We start from the raw sequence: 16,115 nt of genomic DNA, 5'->3' as shown, positions 1-16,115 counted from the left end.
TCCTTCAAGTTCAGCAAGGATCTTAAAATATATCAGCAAAGATCCCAAACAATCTCTTGCAGGGATTTGGCAGGGACTTGAAAGATGTTTGCAAGATCCTACAAGATCTAGATGAGGATATGGATGAAGATCCTAAAAGATCCTACTGGAGATCTTCAAAGGTCCTTAAGGATCTTATTTAAGGACAGTGCCTAGAAATACATCTACTGAGGTATGGCTGTTCAGTTTATTACTATGCGGGAAAAGCAGATCCTAGCAAGGGCTATTGGAATCCAAAATGAAAATTGGGAGTAACCACGTATCTTTTAGAGATAATAAAAGAAACAATAATTCTGAAAAGTGCTAAAATACAAAGCAATGTATGGCTTTTTTTATCAAATGGAAGCTTTATTATCTCTGAAAAATGCTCGGTTGCCCCCAATTTTCTTTTTAAACACCAAGAGCACTTGCTAAGTTCTGCTTTCTCCGCACAGTTTTCAACCATGCAAAAACATCCCTGTAAAAGTACTGGCACCACCCATAGGAAACCGGAGTATGTCGAGATGCGCAGAACGTATGCACAGTAACAAACGTACTGTCCTTAATGATTTTCACCGGGAAAAAACAGTAGAACTTTACAGAGCACTAACAAACTATCCAACTACACTGTCATACACTGGGCATACATTTGTAACAGAAGGTGGTGTCATCATTGCCTTTCTAACCTGTGTGGTTTTAACAGGTGTGTCGTGTCCAATCACAGGATAATGACCAATTGCAGTGCTTCCATTAGGATAAGCGGAACAAATTATCGCATCTGTACCATCCTGAAATCAAAGACAAAGCAGATCACTGTGTGTGGCATGTGAGGAAAAGTTTTTATTCTTTTAAATTAAATTGTCGGTCATTCTTACCATGACAGCTTTGTGGTTGAATCCCACTGACACCCATTTTTCTTTGCTGCTCAGTTCAAATGTGATGGAGGAACCTTTGGGTGTGTATGTCAGGAGGTAATCACAGTCACTTGGTGAAGAGCAAGACTCTGGTTTTAAGTAGCAACCTTTGGTTTTACCGCAATCCGATGTGGAGAACTGTGAAGGCAGAATCAAAATTGTACAAAATACAAAATAAATAAATAAATAATAATAATAATAATAATAATAATAATAATAATAATAATGATAATAATAGAGCTTACATGTTCATGTAACCCTCATTTCCTCCATAGATGGATGTTATGTTATTTTCAATTTAAATTATTTCTTTGTGAAGTTTAATGCTCAGCCCCACTCACACTTGTGCTAATTAAACACTGCCAAGGATAAATAAAGGTTATTATTTTATTATTATTATTATTATTATTATTATTATTATTATTATTACTACTACCACCATCATAGGATTATTCTCAGTTAGTAGTAATATCTTGTTCCTACCCATTCGTTAATTCATGTCGATAAACAGAGAGACAATTTGTTAAGTCTTCTTGTCTACTAAGTAGGTATTACAGCACATTACAATGCGGGGGCATTCAAGCGTCAAACCAGTGACCCTCCAATCTTCGGATGGAAAATCATAGTCCAAATGAACGTCTGACATGCTTACCACCACAATACCTTGCCTGCACGCAGAACAATCAAAGCCTCAGTGAACAGCTGATTATAATCAACACTACACAATGCTTTGAAACTTTGGCAATAATTTGTACCCTGTTAAATTGAGCGGATTAAAGACACAGTACAGTATAATAGCAAGTCTGTTTTGCACCCTCCACCCCCTCTCCTCCCCCTAGAAAACTCCAGTTTAGCTTCATACTGTGCTTCTAAAATTTTGACTTTTAAGACCCCCTCGCTTAGGAATTTCCAATGCCCCTTGATCCATGGGTGGGTATGGAATTTTTCAGTAAGACTTAAAATGATGGCCCACAGGTCTATAAGCAAGAAGGAGTGCAATAATTTGCTTACCAGCAGTCGAGATTTAGCTTTTGGCTTTTGTGGAACCCGACTTCCACTGACAGGAACTGCATAAAAAAAAAAGTTATAGCAGCCTTAGTAATTGGCTATTAACAATCATTTTATATTTATTTTATGATGATTGCAATAGTATAACATTAACTAGAATGAACTTCACCGTAATATGCAATAATTATGCAAGGTAATCGTCCGATGATCACAGGGCAATATCATCAGCTGGCAGCCCGCAAGGGGTCTTGACAATCTGCGAGCCAGCGAGCCATGCGAGGCAGATGTGCGAGGCACTCAGATTAGCCTAAAAAACACTCCGGTTAGCCTAAATAGCACTCAGGTTAGCTTAAGTAGCTTAATGGTTAGCATTTATGTTGGGGGTTGTTCGTGCCTCGCAAGCCTCGCATGTTTGGCTCGAATGGCTCGCATGGCTCGCACGTTTGGCTCGCTGGCTCGCACATTGGCCACACCCGCCCGCAAGTCCTGCTATCAATGATAGGAAATATATTCTGTTACATCTATCAAGAGATGGAATGGACTGAGTTAAATCTACAAAGCATTTCAGCTCATTTATTAACTTTCATCAAGGGCTCAATGTGTAAATGTACTTGTTTCATATTATAGCAGTGTATATAATTACATTTTTATTAGAGTCGTGTTAATTATTGAAGCTTGTATTTTATCCCTATAATTCAGTTTTAACTGCAATTGTGATTAATAAACGGTCATTGTTACACAAAGAGAATTGATTAAAATTGCAAATTCAGTACGGCAAAACATTATGCGGGGAAATTATTCAAGTGTCGTATTTAAAGCTGAGCTCAAATCACATTTGATACTGGGAGAATATTGTGCTGTGCTTATTATAGGGTGGCTTTCACTTTCCCTGTAAATCCCAAGAGTGTACCTGAGACTGTTCGAACTATTGAAAAATCTACTGCAAGCTCAACTATTCGGAGCTTCGGAAGAGAGTACTGGTTTATAGGCTGTACTTGTTGGTTCCTACTTTCGATGATGAAGTCCTCACGTGTAGATATTAAAAGCAGTATTATTTGCTGTGGTGTGGTTCATGTCTCGAGTTTTGCGCAGGAGGAAACTTGTCAAATTGGTACCACGTTAAGCTCTGCACCATTCTGACTCTTTGAGCAATGCAATGTTACTGTTAGTAATCACACGCTAACTGACCTTGCCAGAGTAAGATAGCAAGCAAACTAACGACAATTATATCGCCAAAGACTTGATGGTGTTCCATCCCGTGAAATAAAGAATTCTCCAAAATTCTCAATTCAAGAGTTACCGAGAACTTTCTTCTTCCAAACCCCAACTAGCACCCAGGTTTCTAAGCAGCGGGCGAAGAAGATCGTTAGGCACTGGGGCAGAACGAGGAAATAAGTCAACGCGGATGGTGAAAGATTTGGCTCGCGCGAGATTAAAAAACGTCAATCGGAGTGCTAGGAATGTTTATATTTAAGTTCGGAAGAAACTTTCACTCCCCTCAATCCCGGTGTTCCATCGCCTTTAATTTGTCACTTAAAACGGCTTATTTCAATCATACCGGCAGTATCCCCCCACCCCACGCCACTTGTCAATATATCCTCGTCCCGGGATCCTCGTCAACTGGGAGATTGCAGGCGTCCCCAGCTGTCAAGTGGCATCGTGCCTCGCCCATTTACCCTTAGCCTGCCTAGCAAGCGTTTATGTTGGGGTCTTGTGTGATTTTCGCTTTTCGCTTTTTTTTTTTTTTTTTTTTTTTTTTTTTGCTTTTCTCGCCCCAATTTCCGCACGGTGAACTGAGCTAGCTGAACCGAACTGAGCACTTTATTTAAACACGATGGAGTATTCAGCAGAGCTGGTGGGGTCGTGTATTTACAGATAAAATAAGAGTAAATAGAAATTAAACATTAACATCCGAATCACAAACCTAGCTAGAAATATACATTAAAACTGTGGCTTCAAATTTCTAATAATATATACGATCATCGTCTTTATCGGCTTAATTAAAGCGGCAATCGGATCAAAATTTATTTTTCTAATGTCAAATTTTGGTAGCAGACGTTTAAATTGGCTACGCTAAGCAGCGATAACGCACACCAAAACCCCACAAAAACGTTCGCCGCGCAGGAAAAGGCCGGAGAATTAATCCTTCCCTGGCAGAGACTTCTGCTAGCAGGAAAAATTAACCCTATCTTCTGGACCGATAAACTACATGAAAACCTCGTAGGTCAGATTTCACTTAATTTGGTGTTACCATAGCAACTAATTTTTGGAATACAATGGAGTTTTCTCCACAGATCAGATGAGTCTTGTTTTTAATGTACATAATGTACAGAGGTTAACTTTCTTGCTGTAGATTTCATGTTTTTATATCCGTTTTGCATTTTTTTTTTTTCGTTTTGATTACTTCTGGCGGATCCAAGATTGAAAACGTTATTCGATCAGCCTGCGTTATATAACGTCATCACTTAACTCTGAGTGAGATTATGGGGCAAAAAGATGCAGCTCATCTCTGCGCCAGTTTTTGGGCCTGCATTCAAACTGTCATTAACATTGCACTGTTGTATACTTTTTTCCTACTGTTGACGTTCAATTTAGTGTCAAAACCAAACCCGATTTTGGCTTGCACACGTTTTTCGAGACTTGGCAGCTGGCACCAGGGATGTATTTGCTTTGAATTCTCATTGGATCTCTGTCTTGCTTGCGCCTGTACGTGGCGCACCAGTTTTCGGTTTCGACGCTTACTAATTAAAAACTAATCTGTTAAAACATAACTGAAATAAAGCAAATGCACTCATATGATTTACTATTTACCCATTCATGCACGCACGTCTAACTCGTCCCCCACAAGGCCTTCGCCTCGAACGATTTGGCCACTCCCACGATTGTCTGAGTCTGGGTGAAAATCAAGAACAGTAGGCAAAACTGTACTGACCCTTGAAACTCGTTGAAACAGCAACGTGTTGTGCAAATCATATTGGTTATTCTTTGACTGTTAATTTAAGACGATTCTTTTCTGATAAAAATCCCTCCGTCACGCGAGGTGGGCACGATCTTATTTTCCTAGCCTTTAATAGAGTAGGGGAGAGAAAACATGCCTTTTAGTGGCAGATTCCCATCTCCGCGTGAGATACCTTGTGAGCGAGAAGGCTGAGGGTGAGTGTTGTCAGCACGCATAATTCTTCCGTTGAGATTAAATAATTCGCGTTTCTTGGAAGAATAGCATACTAAGACAAACTGATAGATCACATCAGCGCAATTTACAGAGGACCGTTCGTCAAGAAAATACTCATGAATACTCTAAACAAACAGCTTCCAAGTCTACGCAAAGCAACGGTATAATGCTACAGGAGGAAGCATGGTTACGGCGATATAAAGCTGGGTTACTGGTAGGGTTAGCATGGCACAATTTCACACCCAATCACAGTCAAGTAATATTGCACGATGTCAAATACTGTTGTTCTTTGATTGGTAAGTCTCAGGGAACTGAAACTGAAACTTTTTCTTGATCTTTCTCAGTGTGTCAATCTGGAAATCCCAGCATCAAATCCCTTCTCATCCTACCTAGCCTACCTTGTTGGACACTCATTTGGTTCGTCACGCAATCTTTCCCCCCCAACCTGAGACTCTAGGTCGTTGGGGAGGAAAGATTGCGTGACGATCCAAAAGAGCGTTGGAGAGGAAATATTGCGTGACAAGCGGAAAGATTGCGTGACGAGCCAAAAGAGCGTTTGCGAGGGAGGTTACCCAATGCTTAGACAAGAATTGATTCAACTTCTCCATCACCAGCCCTGCAAGTTAGGTCATGGCTGGGTTTGAACATCCCAATAATCTGTCGGATACTCTATCATCTGAATAACACTTAGTCACGGACTGGTACTGGATGCCTTTACCGGGGTCATCGGTGACAGATGTGTGGCATACTGCCAGATTAATAATTTCGAAGGCATCAATTTTCAAAATGAAAACAAAGAGGGCAATGCGGTACGCATTTGTGGCAAGTAAAATGCATTCCTTTCGTTACAAGCTTTTGACTACAAAGAGAAAGGAGATTTGTTTCCAGAGTTAACTTTTATTGCCCTTTTACATGTTTATAATATCCCACAATTAAGTAAAGTTTACGATTAGTTATCATCCTTTGATCAAATGAAGTGCAGGGGGTGTAGGACGCGTTTTCTCACTTCCCTTGTCTTCCTACGGGCATAAAAGAAAAAGTTCAACCATTAACATCATGATGAAGGATGCCGGGTCAGAATTTAAACCATATGTCTGAATCAGTTGCTTATGTCCACAAAGCCCACGAAGCTCTAAGTTAAGATTCATTCTATGTATTGTTTATTAACAATAGCCTATTGTTGGAATAACAATAAGTTATTGTTAAGATGCACTACAAAGGATACATCTTAACTAATTAAGTCTTCGGAATCAGATCCCAGGAGGCAAATCAAAACCCTCTATGTCATGGAAATCTCTGGATGAATTAATAAACAAAAAATTCAAACTGCAATTCATATGAAAACAGAATGGCCGATAGCAGCCTTTCAGGCAATTGCAAACGGTCACACTAACATACCTAAGCACAAAAAATGTCGAAGCGTTTTGGAAGAAATTGGATGAAAATTTGGCTCACGTAGATGGGTCGTGAACCTCGTAAAGATATACCTTTAGGAGGGTCTGTATGGGGGAGGGAGGACTGGATTCTCAGCCGTCAGTTAATTATAAAGAATCCCAGTTAACGTTTCCTTCTCACGTATTTTTGTGGTTTTGTATATTATGAAATGACCACTCGATAGTGTTGAGTATGATCCGAAGATTTCTGAAGAAGTTTCAAATGATTCCAATCTCACTCTGTACTCAGGCAAAGTTTAGGCATCTCAGCTAACAGTCTTCTTAACGTTTCTCAGATATCAGTTTAAAATAAACTTGCACTTCTCAGCTGACAGTTAACACTTTAGTCTATCTTGAGCTATTAGTTAACTCCATGCAGACCCTGCTATACTATGGAACACTAGATGCTGAGAACACTTACAGGCACAACAAATTCGGCCTTTGCACTGCGACATTCCATAGTTTTTGCGCTCGCCGGGATCACAAACATACTTGCAGGTTCCTCCCACACCATGATAGATGTAGCAGCCAGTGGTCGGTTCATCTAGATACATTAGTTATATAAGAAAGAAACCAGAAGTGTTATTTGTAACTCGTGAAAAAATAAACTCTCATTACCGATAACCTTCCTGATTCCAAAGGTGTAGCGAATGTGATTTGTAATTTTAAAAAATAAAGATGCGTCTCATTCCCTTATTTCGTAGAAAACTGGTGTTTCCAAATTGCAATCCAATGACTTGTGGTGCAGGATTTCAGACTTCAGGCGAGGCCAGAAGATGGATGTTTAAAATTATGAACAAACAAACTTCAGGGCCCGGTTGTTCAAAACTGATTAATGCTAATCCATCTCGCTCATTGATAATTTTTTTGAAGGCTAATTTAAAGCTAATGGTAAAGAAAAGTCTAAGTCAAAACTAAGGGGCAAATATCTTTTTGAAGAACCCTTATTGATTAGTATATGAACTTGAATCAAATTTCACGTTATCCCAGGATTAGCTTAATCGAGCTTTGAACAACTGGGCCCAGAGTTTTTCCAGGGCTTGCTTAAACCATTCAGCACAGGCTATGGCCTCATCTCCTTATTGAATTTTTAAAACACAGTTTCTGCTACAGTTTGGGCATTGTTGTGGAATTACTCTTCCACGTAAAGTGAAAACCAAATTTAATAGAGATTTAAATTGCCTATAGTCATATCCTCGATAAGGAAGTTTTCCACTGTTTGGCGCAGAGGTTCGTGAGGGGCACTTTCGTTTCCACTGACCAAACATTTGTTGGCAAAATATTTCATTTGAGATGTCACATTGCTCAATATCGGACTTTTTCGATGAAACGTACAGAGTTCTAGACCATTTAATGTTTTTTAGTTGATTTTGAATGCGTTTGGTAAAACTTATAACTTTTTGAGGTTAGCTAATCCCAGTTGGCCACCATTTGGATATCGTGGCGTAATTTTCTCATCATGTGATGTCATTAGCAAAACTCACCAAGGATAAGCGTCAGTTTGCACTTTGTTAAACCGTCCTAGTTTCCGTTCTGTCAGAATTACGAAGAGCAGACTCACCCAGAAAGCGAAGGGACTGGACATAAATTACTGTGTTGTGTTAAAACAGCAGTGGTGCTCAACATTTGAAATCCATTAAAAAATAAAAACTTGTTACTCACCAGGTTGTTTAAAGCACCACTTAGTGTTAGGTACTGTGTCATCCCAACAGCAAGATTTCCCCAGACACTGCTTCTTCGTTATTCCATAATAACCACATTCCTTGCGCTCAGAAGGAGCCACAGGGCAAAGACCGTCGGGGAGATCTGTACGGAAAACAACAACAACAACAACAACAACAACAACAACAACAACAAACAAAGAAAAAAAAAAAACCCACTTACTTAGTTAAGTCACATCAGAACATGTACTTGTACGGAGCTTTCAATTTTAAGAGGAGGTTTCAGCTAGGTACTTTGGTGGGATTTATGTTTTACGTCAAGTGTATTCTTACGTGAATTGCCTTTAACGTAGCAGAATTTGGCGTTTGGCTTGCTGCTGTCCCAACAACAGCCTCTCTTCAGGCAAGTAGCTTCATCGATGCCAAGCCATCCGCATTCATATCGATTATTAGCATCGACATCACAAGTCGGGGCTGAAAATTAAAAGACAGCAAAAGCCATAGTCTCCAACTCAGTCGTTTTTAGACTCGACACGCAACGCTTCGATTAAGCGAGCGTTGCGTGACAGGCCTAAAAACGGCTCGCAACGGTGTTACTAATTTATTGAAATGTGAACACTGCAACATTAGTGAAAATAGCACATGGATCTAGACCGGACCCTTTTTTTTTTTTTTTTTGTATTTTCAAACCGAGGAGGGGTTGATTCCCCCCCCCCCCCGCCGCCCCCTCCATAATTTCGCAACTATAGAACCTTTGAAAGTAAGCTTTTCGGGTAGATAGAACGTCCAAAGATGTTTACTTTGATGTCTGCAACGGAAGATGATGATGTCATATGATTGCCAAATGGCAGCCATCTTGGATCCGCCATCCTGGAAAGCTGGATTACCCCCAAAAATTCAGGAAAGCCCCCAAAATTACGCAAAACGTAATCAAAACCTATAAAAGAACACTAATATGATCTAAAAGCGCAAGAGTTACGGTTAAAAAAACAGTTTAAAGGTATTTCCATTTTCTGAAAAAAAAACTGCCTGCCAATAATTGGTTTCCATGGCGACATAAAAGCCAATGAATGTTCAAAGTCGCCGCAGCCAGAATCAGCCCACGCTCCCTCATTCCCCCTTCCCCCTGCTCGGTCTAGATAGGATAACCTTAGCCAATCAATCAAATATAAATGTTGATCTGAGGCATAATATCCCACAAAGCCTATAGTATGTATCTTACCTAAAACATTTAACACATTCCTTATTTAATGTGCCTATGAAATTAAACTTTCCTACCTACGCAAAATTTGACCTTAGTTGATCTCAAACTGAATTGTTTTAAGCGTCAAAACTGATGCGGAATTCCGATTCTTTTAGCCTCAACGTTTCGCTCGCCGCGCAGCCAAAACGATAATATTAATTTAATGCTGTGCGTTATAAATTTTGGGGACATTTCTTTTCCATCCTTTGCCACAAAACACCGTAAAATTACCAAATTTAAGGTTTTGTAGAGAATGCGAGCACACGAAGGAGATTTTTTCATTCTCTTTCTTAACTCGAACGCCACGCCTAACAATTTGGTTCCTGGGTAGTTGGCTGTTCTGTAAAAGTTGGATGAGTTAAAATACTTGCGAATTTTGAAGTTATATTTTGAAATAACGTTTTCGCTTTCGTTGCTGTTGTCGTTGGATAAGTACCCTAGTGAGCCTTGCGACCGTGGCCTTAGGTTTTAGGGCGCGCGTGTGACAAAGGAATATGTGAAATTTATACTGGTATTAAATTCTTACGTGGGCCATGTATCGAAAAGTAGCAGTACTTTGAATTTGGCACACTACTGTTCCAACAGCAGCCATTCTTTTCGCAGGTTGCTTGATCTATCCCAACCCAACCGCAATCATATCGATCGGGAGGTTTGATGTTGCAGATCCCTGGCAACATGAAACAGACAAAAAAAGGTTTAAAATAAACAACTGAATATTGTTAAAGGTTGAAAACTAGCGATAAGGAAGAGAGAGCCCAGCAGAATACTTTTTTGTTGTTAATAGCAGGAGCCCATTAAGATGGGCTTCTGTTAATAGCTACTGGTTACTCTTAACAGTCAAACGCAGGCAAGCTGCGTAGTTGGGAAGCAGGGTGTGTCAGGACAAGTGGTCGAGCCTCTACAATTCGTCATCCTATTTCTAGAAACTGTCCCGGAGTCCTTTCATATAATTATTGTTTCAGACCAAAATACCATGCAATTCTATAGGCTATTTCAAACTAAACTGGCCAAAACATCAAGGGAGGGACTCGAGTCAGAAGCAATAAATGGTGTCGAAGTGTGTGTGTCAGGACCAGACGAACATTTGAGGAAATACATATCATATTTCTAGTTTTTGGTAAGTGATTCAGATTTTATTGAATTTTTAAGGCAAAACAGACAATTTCCAGTTTTTCATCTTCAGATGGCCCACTTTCCTTCTGACTTGCTAAAATCTCTCAGTGACAATTGGCAACGGAAATGACCTGTATACATTATGTAGCCAAAACAGGATAAACATTTAGGTCTATTCCCCATATATGCCCTATTCTATAGATATATTCTTTCTTCCTCCGTATATAGATCGCCCATAGTACTGATAATGTTGTCATGCTCAACAGAATTTGTCATTTCATTCTAATTGGTAATTTGGAGTGGACGAACAAAAAGGTTTTTGTACTGCATAGCTACAATACTTGCTTGACACAATTTAAGTAGCAAACATTTTACCTGGAAGGCCAGGACCTTCTGCGTCAGCTTCCAAAGCCGGCTTCGCGATCACAAAAGCTGAACCAAGAATCAGGACAAGGATAACCAACATTTTTTCTTCCATTTTACTGGACTATCGAAAAGACAAAAATGGGAGAATTGCGTGACGTTCAGTTCCCAAGAGTGGTAAGCGTCTAATTTCGCCTTAATCTTCTCATGTGAAAAAGTAATGAGTTCCGCTGAGGCAGAAAGTGGTCGTGATGCCTTAAAAATGTTTTTTTTTCTCTAATATGGAAACTAAAGCTACTAACTTCGTTACTATGCATAAAAGTATCTTCTAACGATATGGTAGACAAGTCGTACTCCTCACGTGACTTCGTGTTTTCATGGCAATCACATTTTGACGTAATAGATCAAACACGAGGAAGAGTGTTTCCTCCGATTTCCAAACACCGAGAAGTAGGTTGGAAAAACGAGGCGCAGCCGAGTTTTTTTTAACCAACTTCGAGGTGTTGGGAAAAAGGAGGAAACACTCTTTCGAGTGTTTGATATAGCTTGTCAAACTATTGATAATTCTCGGAGAAATTCGAAGCAAAAGTTCACAAAATTTTATGATAATTAAGATCACATTTCCAAAGCTCCTTCACGGTAGTGATTTCCTTTGTTTCTCTTCAAGAATTATTAATTAGTTTCCCAAACTCATTAATAATTCAAAAGACAAAGACAAAGGAAATCATGCACCGTGACGTGTTTGGATATCTGATGAAAAACTCCTCGTTTTTGCATCCTTCATTTTCCCCTGCAAAATCATTTTGTTTGAGAAGTTATATCAAACACTCATCACAGTGATTCATCACAATATCAAAAACCTCGAAGTCCGTCAAAAATACCCCGCTACGCGTCGTATTTTCAACTCACTTCTCGGTGTTTGATATGTGATGAAACACTGTGTCTCGTGTTTGATATATTACGTCAAGTTCTTGGTTGGTTTTAATTATTTCTGATGGGTTTCTGAGGTTTTGGAGAAATCGAGAAATCCAAGATGCTGTAAAATAGTATTTGATTTGTGACAGCCTAGCAATTTGCGTAGATGACGGTCAAGAAAAGGGAAAAAAAATTGTTTCAAATTGGAAATTTTAGTGATATGTATATCAAATGATCTTACCACGGCACTGGAGATGAGAATTGAGCACCCCTTTATTGTCAAAAATGGAAATTCTCTGAATTTCATCAACACGCAACACGATTGAATTATTTTTTATATCATGTTCTGTGTCATGCGTCTTCTTTTGTGTGGAAAAATATGATTAAAAAAATATGAAATCTTAATCCTACATGTTATTAGCTAAACGTGTTTTGCGAAAGATTTGGTTTTAAAAACATGTACGAATACCTCACCTGATATTATACGTTTACGATATATAAGTACCAATTTTTGGAAAATTTCACTTTTAGGAACAGAACAAAACACACCCACATTAACGATCCGACATGTTTGGGATCAGTCTCTAATTTGGTTAGTCACGGTTACCATTAAAACCTTCCTTGTGTAAAATGAATATTCAGGAAACAAATAACTCGTGAAGCATCTCCAGGACAAAGGTAATACACAGTAAAAATACGAAGAAAAACTGAGAAACGTAAGCGACGTGAAACAACCGTTCAACACAAAGACTTTCTGATATATAATAATAATAATAATAATAATAATAAAATTAATTGAAGGAATTGCTTTTATGATTGAACGAGTTTGTCTTAAAGACTAGTAAAGGTAAGAGGGATCTAATACTAATGAGCTCAGTGTAAAAGGGAAAAAATTGTGGTTCTGTTGTTTAGAAATTCTTACCAAACTTGGCTGCTCAATCCGATATCTCTGAAGTTGGTGTCTGATAAAGTAAACTAAGGAGCTCAACATTTGTAAATGTTAAATTATCAAGCATGCATTTTTGAAAGCCACTAAATTTTTCCTAGCAACGGTTTCAAGAATATAGAAGACAGTGGCTATACCTAAATCGACGAAAAAGGATCTACCGAATGGTTGAATACAAGCTTTAATTGCCGACACTTAAAAAGTATAAAGCTTCTTAATTCTTTTTTTTTTTTTTTAGCAAATTGACTCGATACAAAGGCGTACGTGTAACTGATCACGGTCTTCATTAGAAAAAATGACTCAAAACCAATATTTACAGTTAAATGTAAATATTTTAATGTTTAAAATATCCAACTTGTCTGGTGTCAATTTTTTTGTCCCACTTTGGTTGGTGGCAATATACTCGATTATATTAATTAATTCCACATAACCTGGGTTCCAATTTCCGTAATAAGCAAAAACAAGACAAAACTAAATCATAAATATCTATTTAAAAATACATACGCATTTAACAACAGCGCGCGTTGGTTATGAGATGATAGATAGCGCCAGCGAGGCGCGTAGCGCTGAGTTGGCTATAATCATCTCATATCCAACAAGTGCGAGTGGAATAATTGTTTTCGGAAAAACAATCAAGAAATACCGCTAAATCGTGATAATTTTTCTTTGCAAGAACAACCAGAAGACAATTTAATGTGCCTCTATTTCTCGGGAATGGTATAATGGCTCACACACCATGAACGCTAAGTCAACCAAATCCCTGGAATTACACTATACTCTGATCCAGTTTTTATAAATGATACACACTGCATTTAACATTTTAGTGTAGCAAGAGAATCGGAGCAAAGTTACTAGTTACTAGACAGGAAAGGGAAGGCTATTTTGCTTGTTATACTGACAAAAAATGTGGGCACAACCAAAATAATTCCGTAAATGTTGACTCTTGGTTTCTTTAGTTGTTCAAGTTGAGCTATCGTAACATATATTCTTTCAAGACCAATGAACGAAATAACCTTTGATCATGGGATAAACGTTAACGTTGCTCTGGTGTGAAGGACATCGAAGCTTGCCTTCTACGCAAAATTCTGACCTCAAAAGATCTACAACAGAAAAATTGTTGGGAGCCTCATAACTACAACTAATGGTTATTAAATTACAAGAGTTGGCCATTTAAAGGGTGAAAACAGTCTGTCCTCTTTGAAATTTTGTCTTTGACTTAATAAGACTTTTATTTTTAATATTAAATTTATTTTGTTCAGTTATTTTTCTCAGTGATAGATTTAATTAACTATATTTTGTCTTTGCTGCTGAAATGTTTTCTTCCGTAGAATAATCAGTTTAGGAAAACAAAATAAATAAATAAATAAATAAATAAATAAATAAATAAATAAATAAATAGTAAATAAATAAAGTTGACCTAAAATTTTTAATTTTGCAATGTTGGGAAATAGTTTGAAGAATGGATTTCAGAAGTTTCCCTTTAATGTAAGATGTATTCAAGGGACGCCTTTAAGCCAATGTAATACAAAGGAGCTGTGGTAGGCAGCTTTATTGTAGTTTTTAAAGGGGTCATTTCCTCTGTTTTTTGAAACACTTAATTTTTCTATTTTTTCACAGTTCTGTAATGACTTTTTATCGTCCAAATATATTGCAATCCTTGTCAGATTATTGCAGATGGAAAGTGCCTGTTACAACCATCTGCATGTGTCACCTAGTCGAAAATAATAGGCTTATTTAGGCTTCGAACGCACCTATCCGTTTTCGTTTTAAAACGCAAAAGCTTGCTTTTCCGTTAAAAAATATTCTCTATCAATGCGCTTTCTTATCGTATTTGTCCGTCCACGCGTTTCGTTTTCTCTTGAAAACACAAATGCTTTTGCCTGTCGTCTAAACGTATCCGATGAAAACAGTTACCAAAACCGAAATTTTTCGAAAACGATCGCGATGGCCTTGAATTTGACCTAACTCTTGACGTCATCGTTTCGAAAAGTTCCATTCTTCAGGTGTCGACACGAAAGAACACAAAAATGGCGTTTTCAAAAATTTTTACTTGTTAGAGCGCTTTTCAAAAATAGTGTTTTTGGTGACCCTTTTCACCAGGTACGTGTGGCCGGAAGGCCAATTCGCAAAGAAAAAGTTGCATTTTCAAGGTATAACCGGAGTACGTGTGGACGGAGCCTTAACCCTATCAAGACCGAACTTGTTTTTTGTCTTCCGGGGCCGGATTCCACCACCCCCCCCCCCCCTCCCTCCCGCTCCCCCTCCATAACCTCGCAAGCATCAAAGCTAGGGAAATGGGACTTCAAGGTTTCTTAAGTGTTCTTAAGTTTCCGCAACGCGAAGTGACAATGTCATATGACGTGGTAATAACGTTATGATTGCCAAATCGCTGCCATCTTTAATTTTGAGGATGTCCCCAAAACTTCAGTCAGGAAAGCGCCGAAATTGTAAGGAAAGTAATTTTTCTTTATTGTAGAAAGGGATTTTCAATTTTGTGAAAAAACTGCCCGTCAAAATGTGGTTGTTATGGTAATATCAAAATAACGAAAACTAACCAACCCAAACTAACCAACCAACCAATTTGTTCCCGGATAAATTTCTGAAAAAGTTCTGAACTTTCAGAGCATCTGCTTAAATACTAAAAGGGAAGGGTTCACGGCTCTGCGCCTGCCAATGAATCAAAATACTTCTTCGCCTTTGCTCGCTATGACCCAAGCCTGCTTAATTTAATTCGTTGTTTATGAACCATTCAGAAGGGAATAGGTAACTCAGGTGGTAGTTTTTTTCATATGATTGCGTTATTTCGCATGCAAATAATTGTAAACACATCAACCGTGGAATAAATCCTATGGGTCAACACTAAATTCAATATCGACAATATCTGTGTATTTTGGTCATCAGTGATTTTGCTTGGACTAATTATAGAATGTGATTACTGAAGTACATGTGAGTGGGACGTTTAAGGTCATAAAGTTGATAAGAAAGAGAAAAGAGCATTTAGATACATGCACATGCGCTGAAGTGTGAACCCCTCCCTTTAAAATGTTATTCACGGTCAAAGTCGACGCAGGTAAAATCCTCCCCCCATCCCCCCGGCTACATAGGGTTAATGATATGGGAGACAAATGCACCAACCGGAAGTCAAACAGAAATTACCAAGATGGTATTTGTACTTTAAGGACGGTGCTTTCTTTTGCTATTGCGCATACGTTCTGCGCATCTTTGGATGGTCCGAGACGCTCTGATTTCTTAAGAACAGTGCCCACCAATTCGAAAGCATTTTTTTGCGGTTTATAAATATGCGGGAAAAGATCTTAGCAAGTGTTATT

General features: G+C 38.5%; 2 protein-coding genes across 3 annotated transcripts in view; both read right to left on the bottom strand.

Moving 5' to 3' along the window:
* The window catches only part of LOC146469644 (ferric reductase 1-like), a 52,573-nt gene extending 49,097 nt beyond the window's left edge, over nt 1–3,476 (bottom strand). Inside the window, exons 1-4 of one of the 2 annotated variants that reach the window (XM_085123072.1) lie at nt 3,129–3,476; nt 1,944–1,999; nt 894–1,070; nt 705–806 (exon numbers count right to left, since the gene is read on the bottom strand). In XM_085123072.1, coding sequence (XP_084979198.1) covers nt 705–806; nt 894–1,070; nt 1,944–1,999; nt 3,129–3,195 — 402 coding nt within the window. In that variant the 5' untranslated portion in view covers nt 3,196–3,476. The remainder of the gene's footprint in view (nt 1–704; nt 807–893; nt 1,071–1,943; nt 2,000–3,128) is intronic. The other variant, XM_085123071.1, reaches the window with a different exon arrangement.
* A 2,513-nt stretch (nt 3,477–5,989) lies between these two features.
* On the bottom strand, nt 5,990–12,827 carry LOC146469643 (uncharacterized). The gene is made up of 7 exons (XM_085123037.1): nt 12,763–12,827; nt 10,938–11,049; nt 9,976–10,116; nt 8,540–8,680; nt 8,208–8,351; nt 6,967–7,089; nt 5,990–6,131 (listed from the first exon to the last, which is right to left on the bottom strand). Coding segments are annotated over exons 2-7 (654 nt in total). The 5' UTR covers nt 11,041–11,049; nt 12,763–12,827; the 3' UTR covers nt 5,990–6,129.
* Nucleotides 12,828–16,115: the final 3,288 nt, after the last annotated feature.

This window comes from Pavona decussata, unplaced genomic scaffold, assembly GCF_977016875.1.
Source record: "Pavona decussata unplaced genomic scaffold, jaPavDecu1.1 SCAFFOLD_121, whole genome shotgun sequence".
Lineage (NCBI taxonomy): Eukaryota > Metazoa > Cnidaria > Anthozoa > Scleractinia > Agariciidae > Pavona > Pavona decussata.
The sequence above is the reverse complement of the archived record's forward strand: the minus strand, read 5'-3'. Positions and strand labels throughout refer to the sequence as shown.